Source organism: Sturnira hondurensis, unplaced genomic scaffold, assembly GCF_014824575.4.
Source record: "Sturnira hondurensis isolate 20B ecotype Veracruz unplaced genomic scaffold, ASM1482457v3 Scaffold0023357, whole genome shotgun sequence".
NCBI lineage: Eukaryota > Metazoa > Chordata > Mammalia > Chiroptera > Phyllostomidae > Sturnira > Sturnira hondurensis.
In genome coordinates, this window is record NW_028095988.1 from 11,344,155 (window position 1) to 11,359,969 (window position 15,815).

A 15,815-nucleotide genomic window follows, 5' to 3' on the forward strand; every position below is an offset into this window, starting at 1 on the left:
TACTGGGCCAGTTTCTAGAGACACGTGGGTCTGGAAGTGTAGACGAGGCTGCAGATTCTCTCCTGAGGCTGCTGGAGTAGATTCATCACGCGGATCAGTGGGAGACAGGAGCCATCCAATTTGTATACTCTCCTTTCATGGCTGGGAAGAACCACTCATCAGCTCATAGAAGGTGGTCATGTCCGTGGGGAGGGAAGGCAACAGGCTCAGTGTTACATCTCTCAGGTCCTATTTGTCAGTGATCCGATCCCGCCATCTTCCAGTTCATGTTTTAAATTTTGACCTTTTTACGACTGCTTCCTCCCCACTGTCTGCTAATCAATGGAATTCTGTTACTTGTTCTTGAAAAATGAAAGTTTGAACTATTCAGGAAAGAGCTCTTAGCAAGATAAGAAGAAAAAAATTATTGGTTCTTTCCCCAAGTTACAGAAAAGCTGGTATTATTATATGTCATAAAGCAGGACATGAAAATATTATTTCTAACAGAAAAGTCTGGCAAACACCCAGACTCCAAGTAGCGTTGCACCACTCCTGCCCACCTCCAGGACTTCGTTGAGCTGTGGCCTCATTGTAAACCTTTCTCGACCCCCTGGTTTAAAATACGTATTTTCCCCGGCCACCCTGATAGCATGTTTTATCTCTCTGTAAATCTCTTACATGGCGATCATCACCATCTACCATATATTTTACTTTGTATTTACTTTCACTAAAATAAACTCATGGGCTTCTGAGTACCATATTCCTAGGTATCTAGAAAGGCACCCAGCACATGGTAGGTGCTTAATAAATTGCTATTGAATAGATAAACCAAAGTTATATTCTAGGAAAACAATTTTAACCCCCAAAAGTCCATACTTTGCATTAGTTATCTTTCTAATAATTTGTTGCCCTGGCAATATATGTGTACTGACATTTCTTTTCCTGAAAGTTATAAATATTCATGAAGTTTTGTTCTTAAGCCGGCAAAGAATAATTTAAGCTTTCTTATTCTCCCGCATGTGTGCAGGTAAACAGAAAACTTATGGCTGTTAGGTTTCTTATTTAAACACAGAGCATAAATAAGAAATCCACAAGCAATTGCATTTTGGCTTGGTTTCTTTTGTACTGTCACCAGGTTTTTTTCTATTGAGTGTGGCATGGTGGTGGCTCGCTGTTCCTCGGGAGCCCTTGAGAATCCCCGGTACGTGCTCAGAGAATCCCTTCCGTGTTTGATACACACTGCTGTACACTGTCACCATCCATAATGCATTTGTATATGTGTGAATTGCTAAAAACAACAAAAACCTAGAGATTCTGCATTCTTGAAGAATTGCCAAAATCATTTGTTGGTTGTGGTGGCAGCGGTAATTGTGGTAGGTGAGAGCGAGTTAGGAATTACTTTTTTGTTTAGGAAAATGTGTTATTGTGAAATAGCTTTAGGTTATGAAATAGCTTGCCCTAGCATGTCTGCTTGGAGAAAAAGCTTGCAAAATTTCTATATGAAATAAAGTAGAAATGTTCAGCTCTTTCTCTGATAGGTTAAGCCTCAGGGCCTGGGGCCTTGGAGAGGAAAGGTGGTGAAGGAGAAAGCCTGCTCTCTCCCCCATTTTTTCCCTGCCATGGCTGGGGGCAGTGTGCAAGGAACTCGGGAGCACTGACATCCGCTCTCTAAAAGAAGCTGTTTGGAGTTCTAGAGTACTCTATTAGCAACCTTTTGGACAATCTTATTAGCATTTCATTAGTGGATAGATGTAGTTTGGGAAAGCACCTCAGAGGGCAACATCAGCACCAGTCTTGTTACTGTATTCCCAGCAACCAGCACAGTGTAGGGCACATAGTACTCACTCACTAAATACTTCATTCGTTCATTCAGTGCATTTGTCAAATGCCCACTTTGTGCCAGATTTATTCTAAGTGCTGGAGTGAAGGCAATGAATGAAACAAACAAAAATCTCCACGTTGTGGAGCCCTATTCCAGTGGAGAGCTAGACAACAAATAAATAAGCAAGTAAAATATGGAGCACATCAAATGGCAATAAATGCTATGGAGGACAATTAAGCAGAGAGGAAAGATGATATTTGCTGAAGGAATAAAAAATTGTCCTGACAAAAAAATCAGAGATGCATAATCCTGTCACTTCAGTTAATATGTGAGGGCAATGTATTGAGTTGAAGAAGGGTGAAAAAGAATTCTCAGTTCTGGAGATTCTTTGCCTCGTCAGTGTGGATACACGCCCTGCCTGAGACACTGCAGTGGGCTCAGGCCCTGCCTAATGCAGAGAAAGTTTGGTTGGAACTCAAGTCTCTCCTTTGCACGGTGGCTCCTGCACCTTAATTCACCGCAGTGCTTTCTGATGTCAGTTTGCTTATTTTGAATGCAGAGAGCTGTGGACAACAGCTATTGGGGCCTTATGCTGTCTTGCTTTAAGTGATAATTAAGCAGAGAAAATGGAAGAGACCAACTCAGACACTTTGTCCCACCATCCCAATATAGCTGTGGTCAAGTTAGCAATTCTATGGACCTGCCAGACACCCATGGAGTTTCTCCAGCTCTCATCTCACTAGCCCCACACCCCTAGACCTGCTATTCTAGGCAGGCCCCTGAGGAGGAAAGGAGAAGGCAGTCAAAGCATTAGCACCCCAGAGATTCTAGGGAGTACCACATGGTACTCCACAAAGGCATTTGACAAGCAAAAGGAGGGAGAGGTATGTGGGTTATTTCTCAGGTCACGGCCTCAGAGAAAAATCTGCATAAATGGGGGTGGTGCTCAGGATCGTGAGTGGCAGGGGGCTGGGTAGCACTGTCTTCCTTCAGGCAAGGGAGTGAGGCATATTTGGAGAGCAGCCTGGAAGTTGAAATTGCAACTGGTGTTTTAAATTGGGGGAGGGAGAGTTGAGAGGTGGAAGGAGTTAGATATTTATAGCACACCCCCTCTTCTGGGGCCTGGCCAGGGAGTCAAAGGCAACCTCTGTATCACACAGATGACTGGACCTCACACACTTGTTCCCAGATGTTCTTTAATTCAGATACTGTTATAGGTGATGTATTTCTTTATTATATCCCACAGACCCTAGCTCAGTGCCAGGACAGGCAGCCTTTGACTCAGGCCCAATTCCTGGCCCTGCTCTTTTAACCTTCAGTAAGTTACCTAGTTTCTCTGAGCCTCGGTACTCCCATCTGTAAGACAGAGCTGAGAATGACAGCCTTATGGGGTTGCCATAAGGAATAAGTGAGTCCACACCTGCAAAGTGGTTGTGTCCTTGTGTGGTGACTGCTGGGGGAGGTGGAGGAGGGTATAGGGCGAATAGATGGTGGTGGAAGGAGGCTTGACTTGGAGTGGTGAACACACAATACAATGTACAGATGATGCATTGTGGGATTGTGAACCTGAAACCTGTGTAATTTTGTTAACCAATGTCATCACAATAAGTTCAGTAAAAATGAAAAAAATAAAAATAAAAGATGAAAAAAAGTGGTTGCATCTTATCGACACTCAGTAGTTTAGTTCACCTTCTCCTTAATTATTCCACTGCACAGTTTGCTCTTTCCTATATGTAACATTTATTGCATGTGCCATGCAATTGACTTACTTTCTATCATTAGCTTTTTATGACAACACTGTGAAGCTGGAGCCCTTGTCATCATCATTTGAAAGATGAAGAGATACAGATGCTTTTAGAAGACAGTGGGAAGCTTATATCAGGATCACAAGATCTCAGAGTTAGAGAACACTTGACAGGTCATTTGGGACCACTGCTCCATTGTCCCAGTTTCCTGACAGATGGTCACAGAGCATCAGTTTGAACAGGTCTGGTGACAAGGGCACAGGCCAGTTGCTCCTTATTTCAGACGCATCTTGGAGATGGCCTCCTCTGTGGTTCCCCGACTCCCTTGAATCACATGCTGTGTCCTGAACACATGTAAAGAGCTTAGAATAGTGCCTGGCATATAGTAAATACTCAACAGATGTTAGTTGTTATACAGCTAACATAAGTTTTATGGATTTGTCCAGTTACTTTTGCTCTTCCTCCTCAGACACATTTTCCCAGTCTCTGTCAGAGGACCCAGTGTGTCTCTTCCTAGGAATCTGCCTTGTAAGCCTTGTAATACCATGGTACCAAAACTGTGCCAATATCAGCATAAGCAGCTTCCTTCCAAATGTTCTTTTTTTCTGAACAAACTGGGAGTCATTGTTACAAACTGGGTGAAGAATTGTACCCTTTCAGTCTCAGAGATGCACTTTCCTGCCTAGCATTGATTCAAAGACGAACGACTAGATATGAATAGCAGGTAGAGGGCTGGAGGGATTGTGACAAGGCCTGTATGGTAACTTGTATACATCCCAGGAAGGTGGGGTCTTAAATCCCTTCCCAGAATGTAGGGCTCAGGGTGCCTGATCTGTATGTGGATCCCAGAACCTGATTTTATCCAAAGTCAGAGTACATATACAGAACCTTGAGACAGTTTCACCAAGGAAACCATCCAACAGTGTGGGGCGGTATAGACAGTACAGACCTATGCTGGAATCAGGACATTGAGACAGAGTGAGTGGGTTTGAGTTGGAGAGTTGAAAATAGAGATTCCCTGAAATGTAGCTGTTTAGGGAGACATATAATAAGAGGTCATAGGGCCCTGACAGGTGGCTCAGTTAGTTGGGCATCCTGCCACAAAGGGAGGTCACTGGTTTGATTCTGGTCAGGATACATGCCTGGGTTGTACGTAGGTTTGGTCCCCAGTTAGGGTGCATATGAGAGTCAACCAATTGATGTTTCTCTCTTGCATTGATGTTTCTCTCCCCCTCTTTCTCCATTCCTTCCCCTTTCTCTACAAATAATAAGTCAAATCTCTTTAAAAAAAGGATAAGGAAGAAATTCTCCAGGTTTTATTCCTAGCACATACAGAAGAATTAAAGAGGCAGAGAAGGAAGGGAGGTCAAAGGTCATGTTCAGTCAGTAATCATCAATGCGATGCAGAATGCCAGAAACTGAGCCTTGCCTTCCATGTCGGGCAATATGGCATGCAGTGCGTGCATTGATGCTGAAAGAAGAGAGTCTCCCCACCCTCCCAACCCTGCCACTTGCACAACATCTAGATTCATGGTATATATGGTTGGGAGAAACTGGACACCTGCTACCTGTAGTCATACTTTGGAAAGTGCTCCTTTAGTGTATACCTTAAGTACATTGGGTATGTGGCCAAATCTTTTATGAAGCTTAAAATAAAAAAAAACTGTTAAGAGTACACAGTGAATGCTACAACTCCTGGCTTTGGCTCTGTCTCTCCTCTCTCCTATCCCACACTGGGCCACACTCCACAGGAGGTTGCCTATCTGAGTACCATGGGAGCATATGAGCCTGAAGGAAAGGCTGTAATGTCAGCCTTCTCTGGCCCCAATTTCTTAAACTATTTACTAAGGAGAAAATCATGATCTTGTTAAAACTGCTGTTCTGCATTAAACTCTATGGTTTTCGAGCTGCTCATAAGTGGGCCAGCAGCAGGGTGGTAGTCGCCAGCACAGTAGTAAACTCCTTCATCTCTCTCTGATGCTTTAAGGATCTCAAGCACAGCCTGGTTGTTTGAACTATCAATGTAAGCTCGGAACTTGTTCAAGAAACCAGGGCCATACATGCCTCCTTCTCGGTGTATGTAAGTCATTATGTTATTCTGGGTCTTCCTGTACCAGCTGATGAAGTAATTTTGGATCATTTCTCCTTCCATTGAGTACCTGAGAGTGGCAGACTCCCCAAAGGACACAGTCACTACTTGGTCTTGAGACACCAACACCATAGCTGACATGGCTCCTGAGAGAAAAGACATGAGAGGGGCTTAGTGAGGACTGGGTCTGAGATCTTTGAGTAAGGAGCCCTGTTCACGAGCTCCAGGCCCTGGCATTCTTGAAGCCTTGCTGTCACTCAGTCTGACTTGGTTGAGGCTCCAGGATCTGCCTTACCTGCCCAGAACAGGGTGACATGGATGAGCGAGCAGGTCCTCTGCATGGCTCCACTCAGACAGCTCTGCCTCCCAACTCGCCCTCTGCCCGGGCCCTCCTCTGAGTCAACGCCTTCACTGTGACACATTTGCGCCTGAGGAAACCTGCCTCTGTCAGTATTGGTTCTGTTCCCCAAGAGGGCTTTTAGCCAATCACAGGAGCCTGTGGCCTGTTACTGGGATGACAACACCCCCTTTAAGATTGATAATGTGGTCCAGATAAGTAAGGACAATTGAGAAAAGGTTAAGAGAGCTTATTTGATTGATAACAAGGCTTCTGCTTCCTGCCCTAGAAGTTAAGCTTGATATTATTGCTCCATTTTAATGTCAGATGTACTTGTTATCTGCTCTCTGGTGATGTCACAGCTAATGTCAAGAAGAATTATTGATATTTACAGCTGTAATCAAAAGGGCCTTCAGACGAGGAGATGGATGGACTACGGGTGTTGTAATGATTTTTGCGTTTACTGCAAACTCCCTCCAGGCAAAGTTGGATAAGGGTGATTCACCCAAGTGTAAATGAGCAAGCCAACGAAGTATTGTCTCCAAATTTGAGCCAGTTCTCTGATTTTTATTAAGCTCATCTATCTTTTCTGAAGGTAGGTCACCTATGTTGAGTTCCAGAGCCAAAAACTGTGATAATCTTGGAAATCGACACTACCTTCCAGCTTATGACAGCCTCACTTTGCCTGTTTTCAAAACAGAGGCATGTTTGAACTTTTGGGACCTACCCTTTTGAATTTAAAAATATCTATGAAATTTGGAAATAAACAGGTAAATTAACAATGGAAACTTGAGGGCACAGCAGAAGCTGGGAAGGGGGTCCCTTGTTATGCAAAGAGGCCAGAGCAAAGGCAGCATCCAGCATCTGAGACCGGGTGCAGGGCCTGAATTCCCATGTTGGTGGGTGAGATCCACCTGAACTTTCTTGTTTATCCCCATGTGACTGGGGCCAGACTGGCCTGAAGAAATTCAGATGGAAGCAAACTCAAGTTTGCTTGACCTCATGCTAATTGCTCTCCCTACCCTTGAGTGATCTCATCTACCCAACTGCTCGTCTCACCGCCATTCCCAGAGAACCAACAGCAAGTACTTAAGGTGGTCACATTCTCTGAAATTACAAGTTCCGTCATCAGGGCCCACCTGTTGGACACAATGATGCCCATTCTTTCGCTATAGTTCTTTGAAAGTTGCTGTGGGCAGCTTCTCTGGACTTACATACTCGATATTTTTAATTAATTAATTATTTTTTAAGTCCTCACCTAAGGATATGTTTATTGATTTTAGAGAGAGGATAAGAGAGTAAGCAACAGGGAGAGAGAAAGAGAGCCGGGGAGAGAGAGACATTGATGTGAGAGAGAAACATCAATTGGTTGCCTCCTATACACGCCCTGACCAGGCATTGAACCTACAACCTAGGTATATGCCCTGACCAGGAATCAAATTGACAACCTTTTGGTTTGGGGATGACACTCCAACCAACTGAGACTCCCGGCCAGGGCCATACTTGATCTTTTTACATCAGGTTTCCTAGCTCTTGGCACATCTTACAATCTAGTCATTTTTACTAGACACCAGTCCCTAAAGATTCACGGATAAATGACAGATGTGGTCTCTCCTCTTATGGAACATATGTTCTAGCATGAGACCTAGCTATCACTTAATACATAATTTGCATAATGAATTCCTCCGCTGCAGCTGTGATAAGCACTCCGCAGAATCAGCAGTACTAGGAGAGCATGTTACTGGGGCTAGGAGCTGGTATGGGAAGGCTTCCCTAAAGAAGAGACTTTGCAAGCTGAGATTCAAAGGCAAAAGTTACCCAGCATCTACCCATGCTAGATGGTGTCGTTTTGTCCTGTCAGGTCTACTCTCTTTCCTACTCTGGGAGTATGACCGTCATGGAAAACATCCACCTGGTCCCCTCGATCTCTGGTATCCCATTTAGTTTGGCCAGTGGGAGGTACCATCAGGAAACTGGAGAAAAGGAGAAGGGTGAGGTATGGTGTTATTACCCCACAGTCCTTGCCAGGTTGCAGGTTGGCGGAAGCTGCAGGTTGGCGGAGGCTGCTTTCCTCTGCTGGAGGCTACAGCTTCTCTCCTCGACCTGCCGCATCCAGTAAAGGCTCCTCCACGCCGGGCTTCAGGCCTAGGGCGGTAGTAGCTTCTTTGTTGTCAGACCCAGGATGTGACACCTTTTTTTCTTTTTTCTTTTGGTTTCCCACAACCCAGCTGCATTAGTTTCCTATGACTGCCTTAAAGATACCACAAACTGGGTGGCTTTAAACCATAGAAATGTAATGTCTCACAGTTCTGGAGGCTAGAAGTCCAAAGTCAAGGTGCCAGCAGGGCTTCGCTTTCTCTGAGACCTGCCGGGAATCCTTCCTTGCCCCTTCCTAACTTCTGGTGGTGCGCTGCTCTCTTTAGTGTCTTGGGCCTGGCTTGTGGGTGTATCACTTCAGTTGCTGGCTTCCTGGTGACACGATGTCCTCTCTGGGTCTCTGTCTTCACGTGACCACTTTTTATAAAGAGGCCCATCATATAGTATTTGGGGCCCCCTGTAATGCAGCCTGACCTCATCTTAACTAATTGCATCAATTTCAGTGGCCCTATTTCCAAATTAGGTCAATTTCCAAAGCTACTGGAGGTGAAGACTTCAGCATATTTTATTTTTGAGGGACATGATTTAATCCATAGCACCTTCCCATACCTTTGTAAATGCCCATTTTGTTAGATTCTCTCCAATCATCACTTGCAGACCCCCTGACTCCTGCTGCGACTCTACCTGATATACCAGGTATAATGGGGCGTGTGTAGGAAAAGATTATTCTATATAAAAAGTGAGGCTTTGTTTTTAAAAAAAAAGCCCTGAGGCAGGAGGAAGTGCTGTGGGCTTAAAGCTCCCCTAGTATCAAAAGAACCATAAGCTGGGCTCAAAGAAGCCTCTCTTCCTAGATAATTACTGTTGAACTCCTCCAAATTATTCAGGAAGCCATTCTGAAAAATCCCAAGAATGTGCTTATGTTTATGACTGTGACTTTCATCTGCCATTGGGTAGAAGCAGTTTTAAAAGTTGATTGCTAATGGGCGAAGCAACCTTCCTCTAGGGCCGACTAGAAGTGAGTCATTATTAATAATAAATCAGAGCCAGAGGACAGTAGTAGGGAGGGAACCAGTTATGATCTGGAGGAAGCCTAGGGAAGAACGTGGCTAGCTGTGCCATGCCTGGTCTGGGGAAGTCAGGACCTGCCACAGGCCCCTGGGTCTTCCTGGTCACGGGGCAGGAGCAAGACAGCACTTGAACACAAATGTAGCCTATCTCGGGGTGCCCGGGTGGAAGGTGGAAAAGTGGACCAGGGCCCTGCCTTTGGACGCTACCTTTCTCTGGCTCCTGCAGGCTGTGCTCTTGGTGTTGATTCTATGTCAAGGCCAGCAATTAGGCTGCAACTTTCTATGACCTGGGGGATGCCTGTTCTTTCACATAATTTTTGAGGAGAATTAATGTTTCTTTCCACTCTTTGAGGAACAAATAAGGTGATACTTGCAAACACTTGGCTCATTGCTCGGCTGTTTGTTAGTTTCCTTCTTCTTTGATATCTTTTTATAAAAACAAGGATACCTGCTTGAGGCAAAAAGTGGTTTGGGGAAATTCATTCATTCATTCCTATAACCTCCATCAGTTAACCATTTCTTGACATCTTCGTAATCTTTCATGTTATGAAAATACAGCCTCAAGGCAAGTTCCTGAGGGATCTTTCAGTGAGATTGCTATCCCCCAACCCCTCATTTGCAGAAATTCTGAAGTTGCCTTTGTCTTCATAGTGCTTACCACATACAAATGCTACCTTACACTTGTTATTGGGTCTGTCTTTATCTCTGGTCTAATCCCCTCAAAGCACCATGTGAAACCCATACTGCTCCTCAGGAGTGCTGGTTGAAGTGAAACGATTTTTTCTGCCCAAAGGATGTCCGACTGGAATGTGAGTATCTGTCTACGATCTCAAAGGAGAAAGAAGGGGGACCAGTGAGGAGATCATTCCCAAGATCATGGCCACAGGAAGGACTTCAGGCCTTTGGGTTGTGGCTTTAAAGGGAACTTCTGTTCCCTTCAGCCTGACCAGAGAGGGGAAGATTAAGAAAGACACTGCTGACCCTAACACGTGAACTGCCACCACGCTTTCTGCTTTTCTGTGAGGGTAAGATGTCTAGAGATAGCTTTGAGGCTGAGGTACTTAATATTTCATTTTCGGGGCCATAGTGCTGCTCAGGGGTCCCAGGCAAATCAACCAACAGATTACATGACACTGGAAGAAGATGTGTTTATTGGCCTCATTGAGATCAGGAATGATCTGAGGTGCTAGGGACTTTAGCAAGCCCTTGAAGTCATGTTTCAGCCTTCACTTCCCACAACCTCAAGCAGAGAGCTGCCTTTTCTGTTCTTCAAGTGAGTTCCTTGAACTCATCCATTTCTTTGAGTTTTCACAGGCTGTTAAGAGCAGGCAGCCGGGTAACCCAACCTTTGCCCAGACAAGCTTCAGACAGAGTATCACCTATAAGACTGGACAGGGTCCTGGAACTTGGGGCTCTTCTCTTTTAATGCCTCCTCTAGTTTTCAAGAGGGAGCTGTGCTTCTTGAAAGTACAGTGCCTCAGAGACCACTGTACTTAGGCTTGGAAAATCTAGATTTGCATCTGACACCATCTTTACTGCAAATCTCTTAACCTCTCCAGGCCTCGATTTTCTAAATAATAGAATGGGGATACTCTTGCTTCATGTGGCCATGAAATAATGGATGTGAGTGCACCTTGTGGTTGATCTGCAGTTAGACTGGCACTTGGGTCAGCTGACCAGCGTGGAAGGTGGGAGGGGCAGGACTTGGTTTGTGACCTCTCTGGAGGCAGGGGAGAGGCACTGTGCATAGGGCAGCCCAGTAATAAGTCCCCTCCTCTTTCATGGCGGTTTTAAGAATCTAAAGGGAGAATTGGCTTCTATGAATAAAGTTGCTCTGAAGGTCAGGCTCACAGAAGTCTCCTAGTTGGTATACACAGTTCAGACAGCCATCTTGTTTCCTCTCATACTGATATATAATATGGTTGTTCATTTACTGTCCTGTTATTTGGCACTGCAAAATTTTGATTCTTCTGAAAGGAATAAATATCTCTTGTTTCTCCAACAGGCATCTGGCTGATTCCTGGAAAACTAAATGGAGGTAAAAGGAAGATAGAAGAATTGAGGAGCCATATCAGTGAGCAGTCAGGAGGTAGGAGGTAGGAGGAGTGAGTGGACCCACTGCATGGCTCCCGCCCAGTACTGAAGGGGCTCTGCTTCTGGGACAGGCTCCTGGCCCTTTCTTCCTCATCTCAGCCTTCAGTGTCTCGGGGACTGGCCTGTGGGCTTGCCAGCTGGTGAGGAGGAAAGAAAATGAGCCTGAATCAGCAGATGTTCTGCCCCCAGAGAATAGCTTCACCTATTGTACAGATGGTATGGGGCCTTTTTCTTTCTGCTGCAAATGGCAGCATCTCCCTTCTAGACTGAGTCCAAATTTTTAGCAAGGGAATTGTTGATATTTAGCTTCAGACAGTTTTTAATGGTTCTTTACCCTGTTTTTGGAAGTTCTTTTTATTATTTGTTGCAATAGACTTGCTCTGGGTCTTTTATTTCTGTAACAAGAGAGCTGCTTCTTGGGAAGGGAAATAGACTTTGCCAAAACCACTTTTCCACGGGACAAGAGCCCATAACTGCCACACAGAATTTAACAGAAAATATTGCATTGATGTAATTCTGAGTAGCAGTTAAGTGCCTACTATTGTACTCTGCCTGTATTAAGCACCCCATAAATGTTGATGCCGGACTGAAGAAAACACAGCTCAAAATAAACACAATTGGAAGGCAAAGGAAGTGGAATGGGCAGTGCTAATTAGATGAGAAAAAGCAAAGTTAAAGCACGAAAAAAAGGTTTAATAGCATATTATAGAATTATCTACTGAAAGAACAAAGTAGAACAAGCTAAAAATAAAAAGGAACTATAACAGCTTAGATCAGAGGAATGTGGAGGCAGAGAAAAGCTGGAGAGGTAATTAGGATAGTTATCTTCATGCAGTGGTTCTCAATCTTGGCCACACATCGGGATCACCTGGGGAGTTTAAAAAACTCCCGAAGCCTGCATGCTCCCTCAAGAGAGTCTGATTTAGTCTGGGGTGGGGTCTGGGCATCAGAATTTTTAAAAAGCTCCCCAGGTAATTCTGATATGCAGGCGAGTGGATGACCACTGGGTAAGAGATCACATAGTGCACAAGGCTTATGACGGTGTTGTCCTCAGCAGACAAGACAAAGCCTGTGGCCAGGTGTCGCCTGTGACTGAGTAAGTCTGCCAGCTTTCTGCACCTATCCTTCCTTTCTCTAGGAGCAGTATGGACCGTCAATGGCTCCCCTCCCCGGTGACTGCTCACACTGGTCTCTTACAAACCAGAGGGAGTGAGAGCCTGCTTCGGCCAGTGTGAGCCATCTCCTTGTTTCCCTGAGCTCCTGCAAGTGCTGGGCACTTCCTGGGCGCTTAGTAAATATTTGCTTGGTGTTATGGTCCTTGTCCTCTGGGTCTTTCTATACAGGTTGAAATGGGCTAAGTCTGTGGTTCTTGGTTCCTCCTCTTAATCCTACCCCGACTTTCAAGATCCAAACTCTGCCCTATTCAGCTCCCTTCTGAGAGGTAGAATTCAGCCAGGGGGACCTGTTAGCTGTGATTCCTTACACTGGACAACACATCACTGTTTGTATGTGAGATGACTGTAGCCTGCATCACACCAGACCCACAGAATAGTGAGTTCTTGCTGGGTTTCAGCTTTGTGTTTTCTCCTTTCCTCCCTTTCCCCTTCCCTCCCTCCATTCCTTCCTCCCTCCCTCCCTCCTTCCCTTCCTTCCTTCTTTCCTTCCTTTCTTCCTTCATTTTCTTTCTTCCTTTCTATTTTTCTTATAATTCCAAGGCTCACAGAAGACCACAGTCATCTAAGAAGACCTACCATTGAGAGTGAAAATATGGGAGTGTGCTGAAGTGGCCACCTGTATTCAGAGGGATGAATACCACTCGCTTTCCTGGAACTGCTGATTTCACAGTGAAGATTTGCTGCCACACAAACACAGAGAGAGCTCTGGGTAGAATGTAAAGCTATTGCTGTCATTGGAAATCTTTTTTGATTTCCCCACTTGCTGGAATAACTGTGGGGGCCTCAGTGAGAACATGGAGAGGCCAGAACAGAAGTTTTCATGCTGAGAAGAGACTAATCTCATGCCTTTGTTCTATGTCTAATCTTATGCATAGAAGTCTATTTGTAAAAAAGCAAAAACAAAATAATGGTAATTTTGTACTTCTATCCAATAATATGCCAATAAAGAGGGAAAAGCTGGAAAAATTTGAGATTTGTTATTAATTAAAAAAGAACCAAATAGAAGCCCCTCCTCCTCTGTGCTGTTTTTCTGCATACAAGAGAAAGCACGCACTGTTTTCCTCCTCTGAAGTGGAGAAAAATATTTTGCTCAAGGCTCTTGGTTGGGAGTAGGGGTAGGGGATAGGTCAGAGACAGGGAGCAGATAAATGTTTTTTTTTTCCTTTTTGGTGACAAGAACTTAGGAAAAAGTAGAATATAGATGCTTCAGTGCTTATAGGGAGCGCAAATTCTCTATCTCTAGAACTGTACAGCTATGGAATTAATCTTATGTAAGTGTCCAAGCTGGCATTGGTCCCCCAGACAGAGGGTGGTGACATGACACTGGAGGGCAATTCTCTGCCTCGTTTCCCACCGCAGAGTGAACAAAGGCTTCCATCCTTCAATTAAAGGGACAGGAGAGAGCTGGAGGAGGCCTCCCACTCTACCTCAAGTAGAAGAGAGGGAAGAGACCCGATTTTCTGGGTTGGGCCCATGCTGCCAGGGGAGGGAACTGCTAAGACGGAGGCCTCGATTCTTTCCCTGGGAGAGGGGAGTGGTGGGCCCAGCTGCTGGACCGTCTGGCCCTCCAGGCCAGGGGCACTTGTAGCCACCAACAAAAACCTGCGTATCTGTGCTGCACCTGGTTGACCTTCCTGCCCAGACACAGCTGTTCTCGGGTTCTGAGCTAACACATCTAGTACCGTCTCTTAGTTTTATCATAGGTTGGGAGGAGAAAGGATTGAGGCTGAAAGAATGTCAAAACTCCAAAATATGGGGCCAGCTCTAAAGATACAGAACTAAGACCCACTCTAGGGTGCTTTGGGGAAGGCAGCTGTGTAAATAAAAATAGAAATAAAAAAGGGATCATGAGGTAGCACTGGGGCTAGAGGAAGAGAGTTCCTAAACTAATTAAGTGGTAAATTTAGTATTTGAGCAGATGTTATTCCTGTAGCAGCTTGGGTCACCGTAACCCAGTGCCCTCGTCACACACTCTACGTCTGCTGCTGCCCCTCCCACCTCCTGTGTCCCTCTGACTCCCTGGGGCTTGTGGTGAAGTTTTGTTGGAAAGTGCAGGTGGTTATAGGGGCAAGGACTGGGGTGAACACAGGATGGGTGCAATAGTAAGTTTGCGGTTGTAAGTACATGGAACACAGAGTTTATTCTTGTATTACTGTTTATTAATTATTTTATTATTTTCCCTATGAAAAACTGTACACCTACTTTTCCCCACCCTGTACTATACCTATCATATCCACCACTGCTGGAGACACAAGAGTGAAGAGCGGTTGTTTCATGATCTCCACTGCACTGTTGTGGTAGAGCCTAGTTTGGATGTGAGTGCTGTTCTGTACATCGCGATCTGACAAGTTGAAGGGCTGTAAACACTGAGCTGTGTGATGAGCACTTAGTATGAGTGAGTCAACAGATTATTGCATAGAAGTACAAGCTATTCAGCTGGCAGGGCTTTAATTGCCAAGTAGTCTTAGAGTTTGCTCACGTGCATGACTGAGTACTGACTGTATGCATTTGGGAAGTTACTGAGCAGGGCAAAGGAAACACTATGTATAGCAAGTGTGCCCTGCAGGATGAACAACCTCGGCATCTATCAAATGGAAATACATGGTGAGTGACATCATGATACACGACGAAGCACACAGCATCAATCTAAAACGAGAGCACAGTGCCGGCCACAGTGAGAAACGAGGGATGGAGGATAACAGAAGCTGCCTAGGGAACGGCACATGCCAAGAAGATGGACGAGTAGAGCACATGGAAAGTGAATTTTTGCAAGACTCAACCGACAATGGTCTCTCTCTGTCAGAGTACTTTCTTTTAAAAAGTGTCAGCTCAAGTCCCAGAATGGTGACCCAGAGGCTGACCCGAGGGTCAGAGCAGCAGCATGCTAGGAGGGGAGCTGTTGCCTCCATTTACCCTCTGCTATGTTTGTGTTGACACACAATGTGTCAACAGACCAAATGTGCAGCAGAATTCCTGAAGTTACCACTGGCCCAGAGGGTCCCTTGTTAATAAATATTATGGCACAAGCTATGTGTTTATCCAGGGAAGTGTGATAGGGAAGGGATACTAGCAGAAAAAGAAGATGTAGTTTAAAATGCTATGGCAGTTGAAAAATGTTTACTTTTGAGGAAGAGATGGGATCCAGACAATTCCTGCCCCCCCCCCCGCCTACTCTTTTTATAGACTAAACTCTGCATGGGGGCCAAGGACAATTTTTTCTTTAGGCCAATAGAGATGAGAGAAAGCTGCCTCTGTGCACACACACAAGGCAGCTGTGCCACAGAGACTGTCCACATTAGAATCAGGGCCTCCCTGGGGTCGTGGGGGACCCCATTCACTTATGCAGATCATCAAGTCTGAAGAGGCTCTCAGCTTTCCTCTAGCAGGGTATCCAATCTGCAGAACAG

At 45.1% G+C, this 15,815-nt stretch overlaps 1 protein-coding gene and 1 gene segment (V, D, J or C); both read right to left on the minus strand.

The window, feature by feature from the left end:
- LOC118980920 (uncharacterized) overlaps positions 1-6,072 on the minus strand; it is a 45,931-nt gene extending 39,859 nt beyond the window's left edge. The window contains exons 1-2 of the mRNA XM_037037632.1: positions 5,931-6,072; positions 5,458-5,781 (exon numbers count right to left, since the gene is read on the minus strand). Of these exons, the coding sequence (XP_036893527.1) occupies positions 5,458-5,781; positions 5,931-6,057 (451 nt within the window). The 5' untranslated portion in view covers positions 6,058-6,072. The remainder of the gene's footprint in view (positions 1-5,457; positions 5,782-5,930) is intronic.
- Positions 1-15,815, minus strand: part of LOC118980917 (T cell receptor alpha chain MC.7.G5-like) — a 248,334-nt gene that overhangs the window by 121,096 nt on the left and 111,423 nt on the right.